At 25.5% G+C, this 17,910-nt stretch overlaps 1 protein-coding gene across 1 annotated transcript; it reads right to left on the reverse strand.

Annotated features, from left to right (window-relative positions):
• Positions 1 to 1,440: 1,440 nt before the first annotated feature.
• Positions 1,441 to 17,897, reverse strand: LOC107441577 (V-type proton ATPase 21 kDa proteolipid subunit c''). Its single transcript, XM_016054895.3, has 7 exons — positions 17,714 to 17,897; positions 15,429 to 15,477; positions 14,585 to 14,668; positions 10,965 to 11,112; positions 7,609 to 7,669; positions 4,637 to 4,827; positions 1,441 to 3,114 (listed from the first exon to the last, which is right to left on the reverse strand). The coding sequence occupies exons 1-7, from the start codon at positions 17,778 to 17,780 to the stop codon at positions 3,079 to 3,081; spliced, it is 636 nt and encodes a 211-aa protein (XP_015910381.1). The 5' UTR covers positions 17,781 to 17,897; the 3' UTR covers positions 1,441 to 3,078.
• Positions 17,898 to 17,910: the final 13 nt, after the last annotated feature.

The raw sequence follows: 17,910 nt of genomic DNA on the forward strand, positions 1-17,910 counted from the left end.
TATATTGTAAAAGATAGCAAGAATTATATTTTTGTCTGGCGTGTTTAACTTTTAAAGCTTTTATATTGTTTTGAAAACATATTCATAAGATAACGAAATAGAATGGAACTAAATGCCGTCACATAAAGCTTATTTAAATCCTATGGCGCAAAGGCCATTTCTTAACTTGCAACGGAGTATAGTAGTTATTGGTAACACATAAGTTTCACTCAAAGTTGCAAAAAAAAAAAACCCCCCCCAAACAAATAAACTTTTATGAATGAAATTATAGTTTAAATACTGAAACATGCATATAATTATAGAGATGTTTAAACAGACATTACTTCACTTATCTGCTTAATGAAAATTTATTAATGGTCTATCAATTATTGGTAGCAACCAACTGGAATACATTGCATTTTAAAATAAAATAGAGTAAACAGCCTAAACTTTACAATAATTGGTTTAATGATAATAGTCGAGTGATATATTTCAGCTTCTGGCTTGGAGATCTTTATAGCTAGTATTGATATATTTAAAAATTAAACACTTAATACATAAATTTTAACTGGGGACAAGTATTTTGATAAAATACTACCTTTGTGTATATTTCCAATCATTTGTCATAAATCAAGAAAAATATGTTTTACAGACAAATAATGCTTAAGTAAATTTTGATAATATTTTGTGTTGACCTATGGTTCTAACATTTAAATATTTATATGCATTCTAAGTTTTTTTAAAAATGTCTTATATTTTTGTTAATTTTTCAAAAAATTTAGAACTAAAATTTCCAAAACACTGAACATCTTTTCTTCAGATAATTTTTTATTGCCATAAGAGGTATAGACTTTTTCAAATTTATGATCTAAGCTATGATGACGCTGTGGTAAATTCACCAAGCTGTTATAGAATTGGATTATGGTTTCCTTCAGTGGCTGCTTGAAGCTCACTCAGGGTTATATGGGAAGTTAAGGTGGTTAGTGTGTAATGCTGACCACACTGCCATTTTCATGCAATGTGGTTTAAAAATTGTGAAGCTAAAACCTTCATGAACAACAACTGGCTCTTTTGACATACTTGACTTATTTATGACTTGTTCAACAATTTAAGAAAAGAAAAAATTCAAAATATGTTCCTCTAGAATATTATTAGTTCCTATTCCAAAACTGAGCATTGTTTAGATATTTTCAGAGTTTTTGAAATTAATACAGAAATATGTTGTACTTTTGGCAGTAATTTATTCAGAGTCACTTGAAATTTTTGAATATTATTTAAAAAATTCAATAATTTTTAGCAAAGTAAAAAATTTTGTTCTCCTTAAAAAAGTATTCTAGTAAAAATGATAAATTTTTTAAAATTTGCAGTGGAATCTCCATTATGCTACCTTCAGTAGTTTTCACTTTAATTGGGTCACGTATTTGTGTTTGAGTAACACAAAAGCAAACTGAATATAGACTATTTTTTTTTAAATATTCTTAAATTTATTTATCCAATATTTACACCAATTATAATGATTCTCCATTTGTGGTACATCTATTGTATGACAAAATTTATTAATATAATCATCATGCAATTAAGATAATATTACATAAAAAAACTAAAATGAATTTCATTTCCTCAAAAAGAAAAGAACTACAATAGAGCTTGCATAAAATAAATTTCTGTTAAAATAAGTTTTTACTTTTTAGCACAATTTCACTTAACAACATAAATTTTAACTTAAATTTAGTATTGACTAGATTTTCTTAACAGTAAAAACACAAATAAAACTTTTTTATTACTGAGTGTGATCAGTAATTTCATAACAATTTTCAGGTCATTCAAATCTAAAAAATTCCTCTATGCATTCAAAACTTCTTTTAAATGCTTAGTTGTAACTAAAAGAGTACCTCTACACTACTGCATTTGCAACGCATTCATAATTAGAATTCATTGTTTAGAATAGTACCTGGTCCAGGCTTGAATTAATGTAAAGTGTTATACAGTTCATATTTTTAAATATCTAGAAGTAATATTAAACATAATGCTAAACTTAGCTTTGTATCAAGAATCCAGAGCAAGCTGACACAAGGATATGCATTATGTTTTTAAAAATGCATTTGTACAGTTAATGGTTTACATTTCAATTGAATTATTTGTAGAAAGAACTTTAAAAACAAAAAAATAGACTTAATATTTTTTTCCCTCTCTGTATTAAATTTTCTAATATTTATGAACATTGAATTTTTTCATTCTAGGCCTTTTAATTCATTATATGTTAATTTCACAAAGTACTAAAAAATAATTTATAAAAAGGTAAAACTAGTTAAGGGACAAAATCAAATGATGATTTTATGCAATAGGTGTAAGTCTAAAAAAATAATAAATTTAAACATACGATATAAAAAATGGCAAGTTATGGGTAATGGACATTTAAAAAAAAAATTATTTTTAAGCAATTTACTTAATATATTCAATTAAACACATCATCATTATAGATAATATTCCTTCCCATACCATGTATTTTACTTAGCAAGTACTAAGTTCAATAAATGAATCAGTAAACAAATTATTCTTTTTGATATGTGTAATTAAGTCTAGTACTCCATAATAAAATAAATAACAAAATACCGTATTTTGTTCATACAATAAAATTTGATCAAAACTTTGGGAAAATAATGAGACTCCTTTTTAAGAAAAGTCATAATTAGAATTCATAGAGAAATAAGTATGTGGTATCAGTAAAGAATAAAGTAATTTTATTTTTCTTTTAATAACAAGGAAACATAGTTAACCCCTAAACTCTATCATTTAAACAATTATGGTAGTAAACTTTCTAATCATCAAATGAGTAATTTATATAAAAAGCTCTTATTCAAATATACTTCAGAATGAAGTAACACAGGACATCAACTAAGATAATTTTTAAAATGATATACAAATGTTTAAATAATGCAAAATCCTGTACAGATGATAATGAATATAGGAATGTGTCTTATCAACATCATGAGTTAAATCACACACAAATCACAAATATCTCTAACAAACTTCTAACACCAATAACTGGATTAGACTTGATGTACTTGATTAAATGATAATAGTTTATGTAAATAAGATTTATCCTTCTTTGTCACCCATCTTCACTTTTGAGTTCTGAAAAAAAAGAGAAAAAATAACTAAATAATTTAACAATCATCTAATGAGCATTATTTTTTTTAGTCACTTTTTTCTAAAAAATACAGCGATGTGAAAAAGTTAAATCAAGATTTTCAGCGTCAAATCTTTCATTAAAAAATTAAGAACAATTTTTCGTTTTGATTTCCACCTAACTTTCTCTTTTACAAAAAACGTTTGTTTTTATAGCCTTTTTATTTTTCTCAACTTTACAACTATAGTTTTTTTTTAATACCTGCTAGTTTTTGTAGTTTTCCTTCCCATGTAACCTAAATGTGGGTCAGTTCTATCAAAAAGTTCTCCACGAAGGCAAATACCTGATCGAAGAGTTTCCTTGTCTTCTGATTTGGGTTCAAAATTACAAGGTTACTGAGTTAAACATAAATTGTCGTAAACCCAAAAATTGGGTCAACTGTTCAAAGACAAACGGCTGTTCACATGTTAAATTTTTATCATTGTGGTAAATTTTTTATTTAGTATAACTTTCAATCAGGCTAATTACCCCAATAAATACAAAATATCGAAATGAAACTTTATTTACTTTCTTGATTTATGTCATTAAAAAAGCACGTGGTCTAATGTTCAGCTTTCTAACTCAATGGGAAGTGGGAGAATTAGTGATAAGTCAGTGAGTGAGAGCTTTACCTTTTATATATACAGATTGAAACTCATATCCTTTAGTATGATATTTTAAACTGTAATATTTTTAAAATAAATGAAATCTAGAATGAAAAAATAACTAGCTTCAGTTAAATACTTATTAGAAAAGCTCATTCATTTTAATCCATAATTTCAAATCAGCATTGTTAAAAATCAAAAACTTATAGTCTTGCAGCACATCATTACATATAGTTGCTCTTATAACATAACCCAGTTAACTCGATGTGAAGTACAGTTTTTTCTTAAAAAAGTCATCCATGGAAAACTTATAATATACTATTTTTTACATTTCTGTTAATCTTTAGAGAACATACTATTACAAATATTAGGGAGACCGGAAAGTAATGTCGTTTTGGCACATTAAATATTCATTAGTCATAAAAACCAATTAATTTTTTTCTATCCCGCATTGAAAGGTTGTTGCTAACGAGGGTGAATACATTATTGATTAAAAATAAAATCTTCATAACAAACATCAAATGCACCAAAACAACATTACTTTCCAGTCCCCCTAATATAATGAAATTCTATTGCAAATTTTAATAGTTTATTAATCATGAAGTAAAACTTTTGCACATGATTAGTATACAATAAGATTTAATTGTGTACTAACCATGTGTAAAAAGCCCAACAATAAAATAATTTTTTTTAAATTGATATTTTTGAGCACCAACCACTCTTCCCAGAATTGTGGTACAAAATAGTTTTGACCAATCAAAAAATGTTTATTAAAATTTCTTAAAAAAGAACAGAAATATTTTTAAATAAAGAAATATACTTTATAAAGAAATATATGTTATAAAAAAAAACATAATTATAAAATATATAATAAAATTATTACCATGATAATAGCAACAATAAGACCAAAAAGACCTATGGCACTAGCAAAAATCTCCACTATTAATATTTTCACAAACAGAGCAGGGTTCGCAGCATCAGCTAAAGCAGCACCTGATCCAACAATGCCTACAGCCAATCCACAGAAAAAGTTGCACAATCCTACCGTTATACCAGCACCAAACATAACATAACCTAAAAAATATAATGATTAAAAGATTTTTCCTGAACTATTAATATTTTTTGTTATAAACCAATAGATACTTACAGCTCGCCATGAGAAAAATGGAATGTTATTTGCAAAAATAAAAATTATATGTTATAATAAAAACATATAAACATAAAATATTACCATTAAAAATAGAACAGTAACTAAAGAAAGGGAACTTAATTTAGAAGACTTTGGCAGTTCATGATGATTGTTCAACTTTTATTTTTTTAAAACTTCTACAGTAGTGACTTCTTAAAGTTTATTATAATCTCTTGTCAATAAGAACAGATTTTTGATTTTAACCATTTCCAAACAATATTTAATATTAAAAGCAATATTCATTGTGTAGAATTCAGTATATAAATTTCCTAGTCTTTTTATATACATCTTGCACTAGAAAAAACTAGGCTGCAACTGAGGTGAGACTCGAAAAAAGAGAGGCTTTAGTTACTTCAATTATGAAAAATAGTTCCCAATATAGTTTCCACATGCGTAAACTAGCAGCTAAAATAGTCTTCTTCCTCTAACATATTTTTTATGCTTATATAACATAATCTAAATGTTCTTTTTTTCCCTGAGAAACCTATACTGTATGTGTGTGTGTGTATATATATATAGGGCCCGCACTAAGGATTTGAAATTATTAGCCAAATATCTAAAGTATTCTCAAATTTTCGAAAGTCTCTGCCAAATGCAAACTTAAAATTTTTTTTATGATGAATTTTTTTCCCATAGAAAACTATTTTACGGTAGTTTTTTATATTGTATAAAAGTGTTTGTTTGTATCCTATAAAAGTGAATATTAAGTAATGTAATTAAAAGTCATTCAACATATATCGAAATAAATATCGTTACTAGGTTGAACGAATGTCACTGTCAGAGCAAATTGTTAACAGAGGTAACGTAGGATTCTCGAAAGTTAAATTCTTGTATTGTTATATAGTTTTTTTAAAAATGTTTTCTGCTTAATCGGAGTTCCGCTGCATTGAAATGAAAGCAGTGTACCTACATAAGTTTTATATAGATATTTTGGGATGCATTGAAATATTGCCCAGTCTTGCATTTTTGTAAAGTTATGCATGATCAGGGATTATATACAGGGTATCTGCTACATTTTACATTTTCAAATTCATGACTTTCCATGATTAATTCCAAGAGTTTTTCATGACTTTAACGAAGTTACTATTTTTACCGACAAAAACACAACAATAAATTTAAAAATGCATTATATTAACATTCATTGAAATGATAGGTATAACCAACATTGTTATACTCTGCATCTTCATATTTATAGATTTTAAATTTTAAAAACAGACTAAAGAAAGAGTTGAAGCAATAAAATAACTGAAAAAAAAATACAAAAGCAAATAATTTTTTTTCTGCTGAGTTACATTCTAAAGATACTTTTCTTGTTCATCGGAAAGAAATACTCCCGATTTTTTCTGTTCTCATTTCGGAATAAAAATTTGGCCAACGACTGGTTTGCTTCAATTAGAATTTTAAATTGATGAAATAAAAATAAAAAATTCTGAAATCACAGAAGTTTAAAAGATAATTTGCTCTGGAAATGTTTTTTCTTTCATTTTTTAAAAAAGAACACCATAATTTTTAAAGATCACGATAAAAACATTTTATATTTTAATTAAATATGACTGTGAGTGGGGATTTTATTACAAATTCAGATATTCGGAACACCATGAAATTGGGGAGAGGGAGTTAAATTCCAATTTAAAAATTAGATTTTTCAGTGACCTAAATTCATGACTTTTCATGATTTTTTTTAAAAAAATAGTTAAAATCATGACAAATTTTGTTCAATACCGAAATTCATGACTTTCTAGGTGCGCAGATACCCTGTATATAATAATGCTAATAGTTAAGCTCATTTTCACAGATTGGATGTGGGACAATGTGGTGATGGATGAATAGAATAATATATCATTTATATTAGTACATATTACTAGAAATTAATAATTATTGCTTTCTTTAAAATTAAGATTTTTTACTTCTTATAAAAATATTTTACAAAAGAAAAGGTCACAAAAATAACATGACAGTATGTAAACCTCTGACTGCAACATAAAAAAAAAAAATTTCAAATAATGAGTTGTAACTTTGGTGAATAAGAATCAAAAGTCAATTTAATGCAAATCACGATAAGCATTACGTTAATTGCCTTCATACAGTCATAAGCAGTTTGCAATTCGTGGGAAATGAAATCGAATATGAAGTATCTAATTGTGCTTAACAGCAGCAAAAACTATTCATAGAAAATTAATCAGAAAAGGTAAAATTTATTTTTACACTAATTATTGGTGTAAAATTATGAAAAGTTAAGTATTTATGTATTACACAACATTTCTGTACAGCGATGCCTAAGTCACCAAGTTCAGCTACATAAGTGCAGCAAACAATCGCATTATCGTTTTACACACAGAGAAAGCATTCTCTCATTTCCATGCGTATGTGTAAGAAATTCTGCATAGAAAAATTGATGAAGGCAAAATTAGAGAATGGCGAGGAAATTTCATACGAATTTTTTTCAAAAGCATTTTAAAGTTTTCAAGGACTTGGTACCATTTTTAAGTACTTCTCATTGAACATTGAAAAACTAAAGTCCTTAAGATTTTTACAAGGTCACAAAAAAAAAATTATTTTAAAAATTTCTTTAAATCCTAAAGCTTGAGCTGTAAATAACAAGACATAATAAATACAATTATTGAAACTGCATAGAAATTATGTTATAAACAAAATCAAACACTTACCTGACATGAAATTCAAGGCCTTCAATTTTTGATCCGCCTCAATTGTTTCAATGTTAAAATACTAGTATGAAAAAAATAAATAAATTAGAAAATGAAGCTAATTTTCACGCAGATTTGATTTTGCCACTTTATTGATCACTAATAGACACCTTAATACTGTTATAAAACATAATAGAGTAAAATTGTATATTTAATAGTTTTCTGTAACTTTATTCATTGAAAAAAGTAATAAACAATGGAATTAGTAGATTGTTCATTGACGATGCACTTTTATCAAAGTGTAATTATCAATTATATTGTTATTTAGTTAAATAGTCAATCAATTATATTATTTAGTTGTGATTAATTTCTTTTTTAACAAATAAGTCTCAAGTTTCTCACATATAATAATAAGCAGGTGTACTGTACACATTGTTGTATACAGGACTTATTTTTTATTCAGCAACAAATAACTGTTAGAAAACTAATTTCTTCATTTTTACATTGTTTCTTGAATCCTCACATTTAAAAAAATTTTACAAACAGGATGTATAAGTTATAGTAATGTTTCTGATATATATATATATATATATATACATATATTAGAAATGTTCCACTAATAATTTTTTTGCATGCTCTGTTATGTATGTTAGTTTGCAATACCCAAAATAAAACTTTCATGTGCCCAAACATATTTTTCAAATGCATACTAATAAAAATATATGAATACACCTGCATATAATGACATTAACAACATATCTACATCAACAATTTTATTTTAATTACAAATAAATCAGAAGTATAAAGTATTACTAACAAAGTGTTAGGAATTATTATTTAAGTCCAAATAAATATTGAAGCAGTAAAGGCAAAAAAATATCTACTTTTAGACAATCTTACGCTTGCATTTACTTTCTCATTGCAATTTATTAAGCTATTAAATTAAGTTCTTATGCACAACAATCAGAATAAACTTTTTTCAATAAAAATAAGCTTGACTAAGAGAACAAAAAAGAATATGCGAAGCTTACTTCATAAATTCTTATTTTTTTAAGTAAACAAATCTTAAAAAATATTATCAATTTTCTCCCCCTTCTCCTTTGCCATATTTATCTGTCCCCTCTAGGTATTCTATAAATTATAGTCAAAATCTCAGGGACGTTTTAGGTGTTTACAGTATTCTTGATTAAATTTTACTTCCCGGCCAGACATGCCTGATTGGAATTTTTACATTACTACAACTATATATATGAATATAATTTTAAAAAGAGTTAAATAACAATTTAAACATTGATTAGATTTTTCTGAGTAGCATACTTGTTGCAATATGTTTCTATAGTCACAGTCTACTTTTAAAATAATTTAATCTCTAATAATAAAAGATTAAACAAACCATTTAATTAATATTCCATGGTTACAATATCTAAAGAATTAAAAAAAAAACTTCTTTTTATACCTAACTTCTGAAAGATTGCTCTAAGATAGTTCAATGGCTTGCCAAATGCTTTTTTCAAAAGCATGAAAATAAAGGTTAACTGGGTAGGCTTCATAGTGGTTAAAATTAAAATCAAGGAAAAATTCTACAAAAAAAATCAGATCGTTTTTTGTGCGATATGTACACACTATTTTTAAGATGTGGAAACTAAGGGTTAAAAAGAAATAGTGTAATCCACTACTTTGAAAAATTTGTTTTGTGTGGCATATTTTATACATGGGTTCAAAATCAATGTTTTCAAATAAATAAAATAAAAAAAAAAATAGAATCAAGTTGATCAAAAATGATTTTAAGAAACTAAAATTTTTTGAATGCATACATATGGTGAGAAATTTTTTAACCTGACTTCAGAAATAGCTTCCTCGACATAAAAATGAGATCAAGATAACTGATAATTATAGCCATTTTCATGCAATAATACTTCGAAACTAAATTGTATATAATCCAGAAACTTAAGAATAAATGTATACAGATGGTAAACCTTATAATCAGAAAAAAGAACATTAAAATGAAAAGGAAAAAAAACAAAGAGATTAAAAACCACTATTTATGACAAATGGATATTTAAAAGTACTTTCGATTTTGCAATAAAATAAAATGTACAAGAAAAGACAAACAAGGCATTTACTGCAATTTTCTAGTCAAAAATGTTAATGAGTTACATCATATCCAACCTATTTTTAAAAATTTAATTAAAAAAATAATTTTTATTTTCTTAATAAAGTGACTAAAAGACTGTAACTAAGTCTTCATATGAATATTTTGGGGATAGCCTCCAAATAAGGAAAAGCGTATGTTTGCATTTTTTAAAAAAATTATTAAGTTTTATCATGAATCATTAAATAAAACATGAAAAATATTCCAAAATGACTGAGTTTTGAAATTATACATTATAAAATAAGTAAATAACCCCTGAATAATAATCGATAAAAAGGTTTACTGGAGTAAAAAACTGTACGTAATAAAGATCGGGACGTTTACGATGATTAAAAACATGCCTTTAATGGTAAACTCCACATAATATAGAACTATCGTGACAACATAAAAAAGATAACATATATATAAATATGATGATAAATGACCACATGGCGATAAACAGTGTTTTTAAAGATGTGGTCCACCCTGCCAGGCCTTTGATCCATATAAAATAAGTAGCCATTCGTTAAAAACTGCCCTTTTATTTTTGCAGAAACAGGTTGTTTTTATGAAAAGTCCAAAGAAAAAAAACTTCTTCCTTCGCACCATATTAAACCTGATCTGTGTTGTCCACAATAGATTAAGCCCTTAAATTCTGTCGAAGATAAGCAATCTTTTTGTCCGGAAAAAAGCAGAATATATGTCTGGTTTTAAACATGTGCTTTCTTTCTTCTGAATGTCTTTGCCTCTTCATAGATGAAACAAAGACGAGTCAATTGATGGAAGGTTACAAAATTTAAAGACAGAGCTTATTAAAAAACTAAGCTTGAAGTTTATCAGTAAATAAAAATAAGAAAACATTTATAGTCAAGAAAAACATGTACCAGAAAATCAGGACTCATTAATCTAAACTATAATTTTTAGTTCCAATATACTCAATCTGTAAAATACCTTTGCGATTAAATATGGTTGCAATTTTAACAGTAAAAACATTATTTTTAGTTTTTAAAATACTATTCTATATATATTCAAAATTCTATAAATAGTTGCAATTTTAAAGATAAAAAAGATTATTTTCTGACATTACATACATTTGGTGTTATTCTCGTTTCTTTCTTTTTTTTTTTTTGTAAAAACAATATGAGACACTAACTATTTCATAAAAATATTTCGACACAAAAGCTCTACTTGGTTTCTATATATACCTGATATAAATATATCACTTTAAAATCTAAATAATACTTACTTTCAGTTGATTAACTAACACAATTGCCATTATTATTCCATAGATAGCAACAGCCTCACAGAAAATGATGCTAACAAGATTTTTGGTTCGTATACGAGGGGCTTTTACTCCACCACCAACAATACTCACACCAGTCGTGTAGATTCCCCTGAAAATATTTCAATCAATTGTTAACAAATGTGTGCTAAAATAGAATGCTAATTTTTAAGTTGTAGGTAGAAAATTATAGAGGTAGATGAAAAAAAAAATAAACTTTTAAATTCTGAATTTATGTAATAAAATGTGTGATTAACAATTTTTTATTCATATCTACGTGATAGTAATTCTAGTATGTTCTCGCCTATAGGTTAATAGTTAAAAAAAAAAGAAAAGAGGTTTACAATAGAAAAAAATATGACTTAGCAACATGTATATATCTTAAAATAAGTTTTAAGGTTTTTATTCAGTGGAACATTGATTATTCAAACTTTTTTTCATCTAACTACATCTGTTAACCAAAGCCAATACAGAATTTTTAGATTTTTTTAAAAATATGTTGCTGAAATACAGCTTTGTAAATATTTATCTTCATTTAAATTTATCTTATTAATTAATCTAAATCTATCTTCCTTTTTTCCTGACAAAATTATGCCAATACAATCATGCAATCAACAATTTTTGATAGGTAGTTATATACAGTATAGTATACAGTTGCCTGGTTTTAGATTTTTGATAAGCACCTTTGTTTTTAAGTAATATAAAAAAAAATTGAACATTGTCATAATTGGTTTTCATCAATTTAAACTTTAATAAAATTAGATTCTAAAAAATATAAAAGCTAAAAAACATGTAGTTTTAAATTACTTACTCAAAACCACAAATCCCACCATTTTATTGCTTTTAAGTTTTGAGAAAAAATTTATAAAAATTCAAAAAACTTTTAACAGTGGGTACTACAAAGTTTGTGGCTGAATAATAAAACTAGTTAAGATTAATAAAAATAATGACTCTTTTGAAATAAAGATACAAACAATGAGAATCAACAATATACAAATGAAATAACACATTTGATTCATGACATTGATTAGAGACAATGGATAAAACAAAAAGTTTTACTTTTCACCATTTAAATCCATGGAATAGGAGGATACTGCACAAGATGAAATAACTTCTCATCATAAATAAACAAGACAAGTTCGTCTATGCTTCACATTTATTACTATTTATCCCGATAAATAGAATACAAAAATAAAACTATTAAATTTAGAACAAAAATTGAAATGTTGAATATCTATTTTAACTTCTCATAATAGTCCAAAATTTGAAAACATGAAGAACAAACAATTAAATAAAAAAAAAACTGTTTTTTTATAACTACAAATTTAAGTGTTCCAATAGGTTTATTTAAAAATTTTTGAACTGAATTCAGGTAATTAGGTCAATAAAAAACTAAATACACTAAATGGTGTTTTATGGTAAATTTATGGTGTAAATACACAATAAAAACACTAAAATTTAATATATAAATAAAATTAGAGTTTGCTACAGTGAAAATAATAAAACGAAACATAAAAATCAAATAACTAAATAATTATAAACCCAGAAATTCAATGTTCTGCAACACCAACGAATGAATGTAATCAAAACTAATATTTCTCAAAGTACTAATAATTTATTGAATAAGTATATTGATTATCGTAGAATCATATCATTATCATACATATTAATCCCCTTTATTTATTCAAACAAATAATACTTTAATTACTTAAACAGTAACCCATACATTTACACACGGCCAATATTTCATCAGGCAAATATATAAAATTCACTAATTATAAGACATACATTGACTTACACACAATCGTTTATCAAGCAAAATGATACTTTAATAACGAAATTCAAGCCCAATAATTCCTTCAGGTAAAAAGTAACATTTCAAAATATAAATTATTTACAATCTAAGATCTGATTTCATTATCAAGAAAAATTTGCACAAAATCAGCAACTTATATTAATCATCTAGTTAATTTCAGGCATTCAAAAAACAATTTCAATATGAAATAATATTTCATAATATCCGGGAATATAATACCAAGTCAAAGAAAATTACACAAAATAAATGACAAAAATTAAACTTTGATTAGAAAAGTGAATATTATTTAAATTGCCAAAACAAATCATTCATTTGTACCTATGGAATTGAAAAATCAACTTTAATAACTTGTTAAATTAAAAAAAAAATTAAAAATAGGTGAAACAGCTCAAAGATCCCTCGAATTTTTTAATCCTTAAACGTATTTGCCCACGGATGAAAGTTACTGGCAAATTTGCACATGCCCATGTCTCTCACACGGGCATTCTTGTATCTTGCATTATTTCATTTCTAATGCCCATCTGCGAGCCATTCTAGTAGAAATAGAGAGGTTAGATTATAATTAAATTTATCTACCACAGATGACACCCACGCGGCACTTTTCTAGTGTAAACCACGTGGTGCATTTTGATGATTAGCTTTTTGATATATTGATTTTAATATTTTGATATTCAAAATAAACCTGCAATCAAGTTGTTTAAATCTCCCATAGCTGAAATTGCAAAAAATAGCTTACATTATACCTATATATTCATTTTCTGTAAAAAAAAAAAAAAAAAAAAAAAAAAANAAAAAAAAAAAAAAAAAAAAAAAAAAAAAAAAAAAAAAAAAAAAAAAAAACTCTTGCTTTAAGGGGTTAAAGGGATCCAATTACCTGAAATTAGGAAGGAAAGGATGGGAAAATAAACAATCGCTTGATCAAGCAGGGGGTGGCCTCGTAGGCAACCAATTATCACCTTAATTTTGATTTGGAAAGATAAAGGGTTAATTTTTGATAGGCTAAACATGCTGAAAATACTGTAACAAAATTCAACATGTGCATAAATAACTAAAATAAGAAAAGGAAGTGGAAATAAAAACAAATGAAAGAAAAATTTTTATATTCATTTTGAAAGCAAAATGTATAAATGTACATTTTATTAATTAACTAGATAAAAAAATACTAATTTTAATAATAATAATAATAAAAAAAAAAAATAAAAAAAAAAACTACCTCTATTAAAAAATTTAGTTACGTGAATTTTGAGACACCCTATTTATTTTTCATTAAAAGAGTTATTTTTATTGTTTTTCTAAAGGTTGCAAAAAAAAAAAAAAAAAAAAAAAAAAAAAAAAAAAAAAAAAAAAAAAAAAAAAAAAAANATAGCGATGGTCCCGATCGTTCCGGATAATCGGTTCCCTACTGTATCAATAACAAATTGAAGCTAATACTGTATGTTACATTTTTGGTTACTTTGCAATGACTTTCATCATATTTTATACTTCTTAGAATATTATGTTTCTCGTGCCTGAAAATTGCAATATCAGTAGGAAGCTATTATAGTAAAAAAGTACTCAATTATAAAAATAAAGACACATAGTCAAAAAATCGTTACTAGTATTAAAAAAACAGAATTCATTAAAATATGTGCACCCTAACACAGCAAATATAGTGCGATTTTGAAAAATAAATTATCAAGTACAGTCAATAAATTTATTTAAATATTTATGCAAAAACAATAGGATAAATAAAAAAGAATTGTAAATAACAGCTTCAATTAATACTCACAATGCAGCTCCAACTACAGACAAAGCAATGGCTAAACCTATACCTGTCGCTGCCCACATAAATGGGGAAAGCCCAGTTAATAACCTACAAAAATAATGAAAAAATAAATACATCAACAGATAATTAATCTTCATATCTAATTTTAAAAAAAGAAGAAAAATTATATGATGTAAATGAAACATATAAAATCAATTAAAACACTTTAGTAAAATTAGCTTCACATTTTTAATTAAAATAAGACTAATGAAAGAGAATAAACAAAATAATGAATGTTTTTTTTAAATTATTGATGATTTTTATTCGAAATTTTTTTCAATAAATGATTCAAATTGTAAGAAATTTTTGTTGTATGCAATTTATAATTCATTATCAAATTGGTATGAATTATATTTTTTTAAAAATTATATTTCTCAAAATTTAAAAAAAAAATGATAAGATGTTAAATGGATATTTTAAAATACAATTAACAAAAGGATCACTTTTTTAGAATACAGAAAATATGCACAAATAGAAAAGTAAGATACTATAAACAAATTTTACTGATGATCTTTAAATTGATCCTTTAACCATTGATTAAAACTGGTAAAGAGCTGGATAGAGTAATAAAAGTAAAAAAATGTTGTACCATCTTTGATAAAAGTTATTTTTAATATTAATAATAGAATTGACTTTATTTTTTCACTTTATGAAAATACCCGCAACATTAAAAAATTATAAATGTAATATTTTCTTCATTACTTCCTAAATAAACAGACTCAACCTTCAACTTCCTTTTGCATTTTTTAGATTTTTAAAAACAAAGCTTTAACAACAACAACAAAATATTTTGTGCAAAAATAATTACCATCCAAAGTCAAAACGTTCACCTTTACCAGATAAGCAATAATATAAAGCTGAAAAGAAAAAAAATACAATTTATTGCTTTAAATAATAATTAGTATATCATTTCATTATTATTTGTCATAAAAAGAGGATTTATATTATCATTATCGAGAATTAATATTTTCAGAATATCTTGATAGATGAATTAAATCTATGAAGGTAAACTTAAGCTGAAATTTTTATGTATTCTTCTTTAATGTAAGAATAAAATCTCTTTGCTCTGAAGATAATTGAGTTCTGTCCAGAAATAAGGTTGTAAATGATAATTAAATTGTTTTTTTTTTAAAAAAAAGAAGAAACAAAAATTAGATTTATTGAACAGGATTTTTTTTTCAGTCGAAGCAAATACAGTAAAACCTTCAGGAAAGACCGTTGCTATTTACGACCACTTTTGAGAGGCACGGAATTCGTATGCCATTTTTTATGATTTCATTGAAATTGAATTAAGTTTCACAATTTTTCTTTCTTAGTTGGTAAAATTAAGAGTAGTAATTGAGAGGTTCCCAATTGTTTTTATATTATAAAAAATTAAAATAAAGAAAGTTGGGATAAACGACATTGCAAAAATTATTAGAAAAACAAGTTTTATATTTTGCTGCTCGGGATGAGCCACATATTCGCTCGTGGGCCAATCTTGCCAAAAATTTTGTTTGATTAAAAGAATTTCGTTTTTTCTTCTTCCTATAAATAAAATGGTTCACTCAGATAGATAAAAAGAATTACAGCTAAAAAGTTGAATTAGAATGATGCATAAGATTCTCTAAAAGATTTCAGGTATCATGTGATCATGTCAGAATAAGACTATATCCCACATAAATAAAGGTCCTACTTAATATCTAGGCACCTTAAATCATTTCATTCTTTTTATTTTTCTCATAAGGCTTAATTTAATACTTTTTAAGTTTGTTGCAGTAAATATTTTTAGAAACCTTTTTTTATAGGATAAAAATGCAATTATGCTAGAGAAAATTTATTATTTTTGGGACACGATGTTTTATATGTTATTACGCAGCATAGCCATTTCTGGCTCTTGTGCCAATAAAATCCAAATAACTAACTAACTAACTAACATTATAGATGCAATGTATATCCAAACTGTTTTTTTTTTCCATGTAAGATATAAATCAAATGACCTAAAACAACCTTTCAATGTTGTCTGCACATTTCTACTGGCCATAAAAAATTAGAAAGGTTATTTAATCAACTACATAACCATTAAACTATTTTTTTCCCCATAAATTTTAAAGGTATTTATTTGTAATATTTCTTTATCATTCTTTTCTAATATTACTCTCAACTATTATGATTTATATTTTTATTCCAAATTAATGGCTTAAAACTAAAAGTGGCATTTTTTTAATATAAAGCAATCCCGTAATATCACCTTAATATGTAACATTTTATAAAAAAATATATGGAAAAATGTTATAAAAATATATTGAAGACAGTATGTAACTTTACTGCTCTAAAATTATTATTAAACAGCAAATGCGTTATATTTACTTTCATAAGGAGCTTTAGATAAAATTATTTCCAGTGGCAACTGTTATTAGAAATTAACTTTACGTAATATTAAACCATCAGACAAAAAAAGAAAAAACTTATTAATTCTTAAGTAACCAAAAGTTAAATAGAAATTTGAAATGCAAAATTGAATATTAAGTTGCATTGACAACTGAACAAAATGATTTAGTTTAAATTTTATTGCAAGTTAATCTGGAACTAAGACTTTGTTAATGCAATAAAAAACTTTGGGATGTTTTAATTGTGAACGAAAAATGGTTTGTAGTTCAGAAATAAAAATAATAAAGTAAGAATCCGAAACCTCCCAAAGAATGGTTACATTGCAACAAAACAAGTTATAATTACTATAATGTAACTTTCTAGTTAGAAGGAAATAATGCAATCTTAATAAGTGTTCAGGAATAGAAATTTTAAATATTTCTGGAAAAAAAAACCCGTGTTTACTATCAAAATAACAATAACACCAAAATTTTTATGAAAAACCCAGGTGGGTTGGGCTTTTAGAAAAAAAAAAACTGGGTTTTTTTTTCAAACCCTGATGATTACACATTTTTAACTACAATTTGATCGTGATTTATCCGACATACAAACACTAATTAATGACTAGTAACATTAAATAGAAACTTGTAACTCTTAAATTTAAGACAAAACGATATTTAAACTTTTAAATTTAACCTACATATTGGTAAATTGGTTACACCTTAATATGTTTATCTTTCTTACCAATTATAGTGATTATTCCTAGAAATGTTGTATATACAACATATTGAGTTTGTGCTAGAAGTCCCATTTTTAAAATACTATTAAGATTTTAAATATATAAATATAATTATTCGGGACTAATGTCAATAGAAGAGAAAATAAAACTACCAGACCATCGATCCCATGATATTCTGAGCAGTCACAGTTAAATTGTGATC

This window comes from Parasteatoda tepidariorum, chromosome 2, assembly GCF_043381705.1.
Source record: "Parasteatoda tepidariorum isolate YZ-2023 chromosome 2, CAS_Ptep_4.0, whole genome shotgun sequence".
NCBI lineage: Eukaryota > Metazoa > Arthropoda > Arachnida > Araneae > Theridiidae > Parasteatoda > Parasteatoda tepidariorum.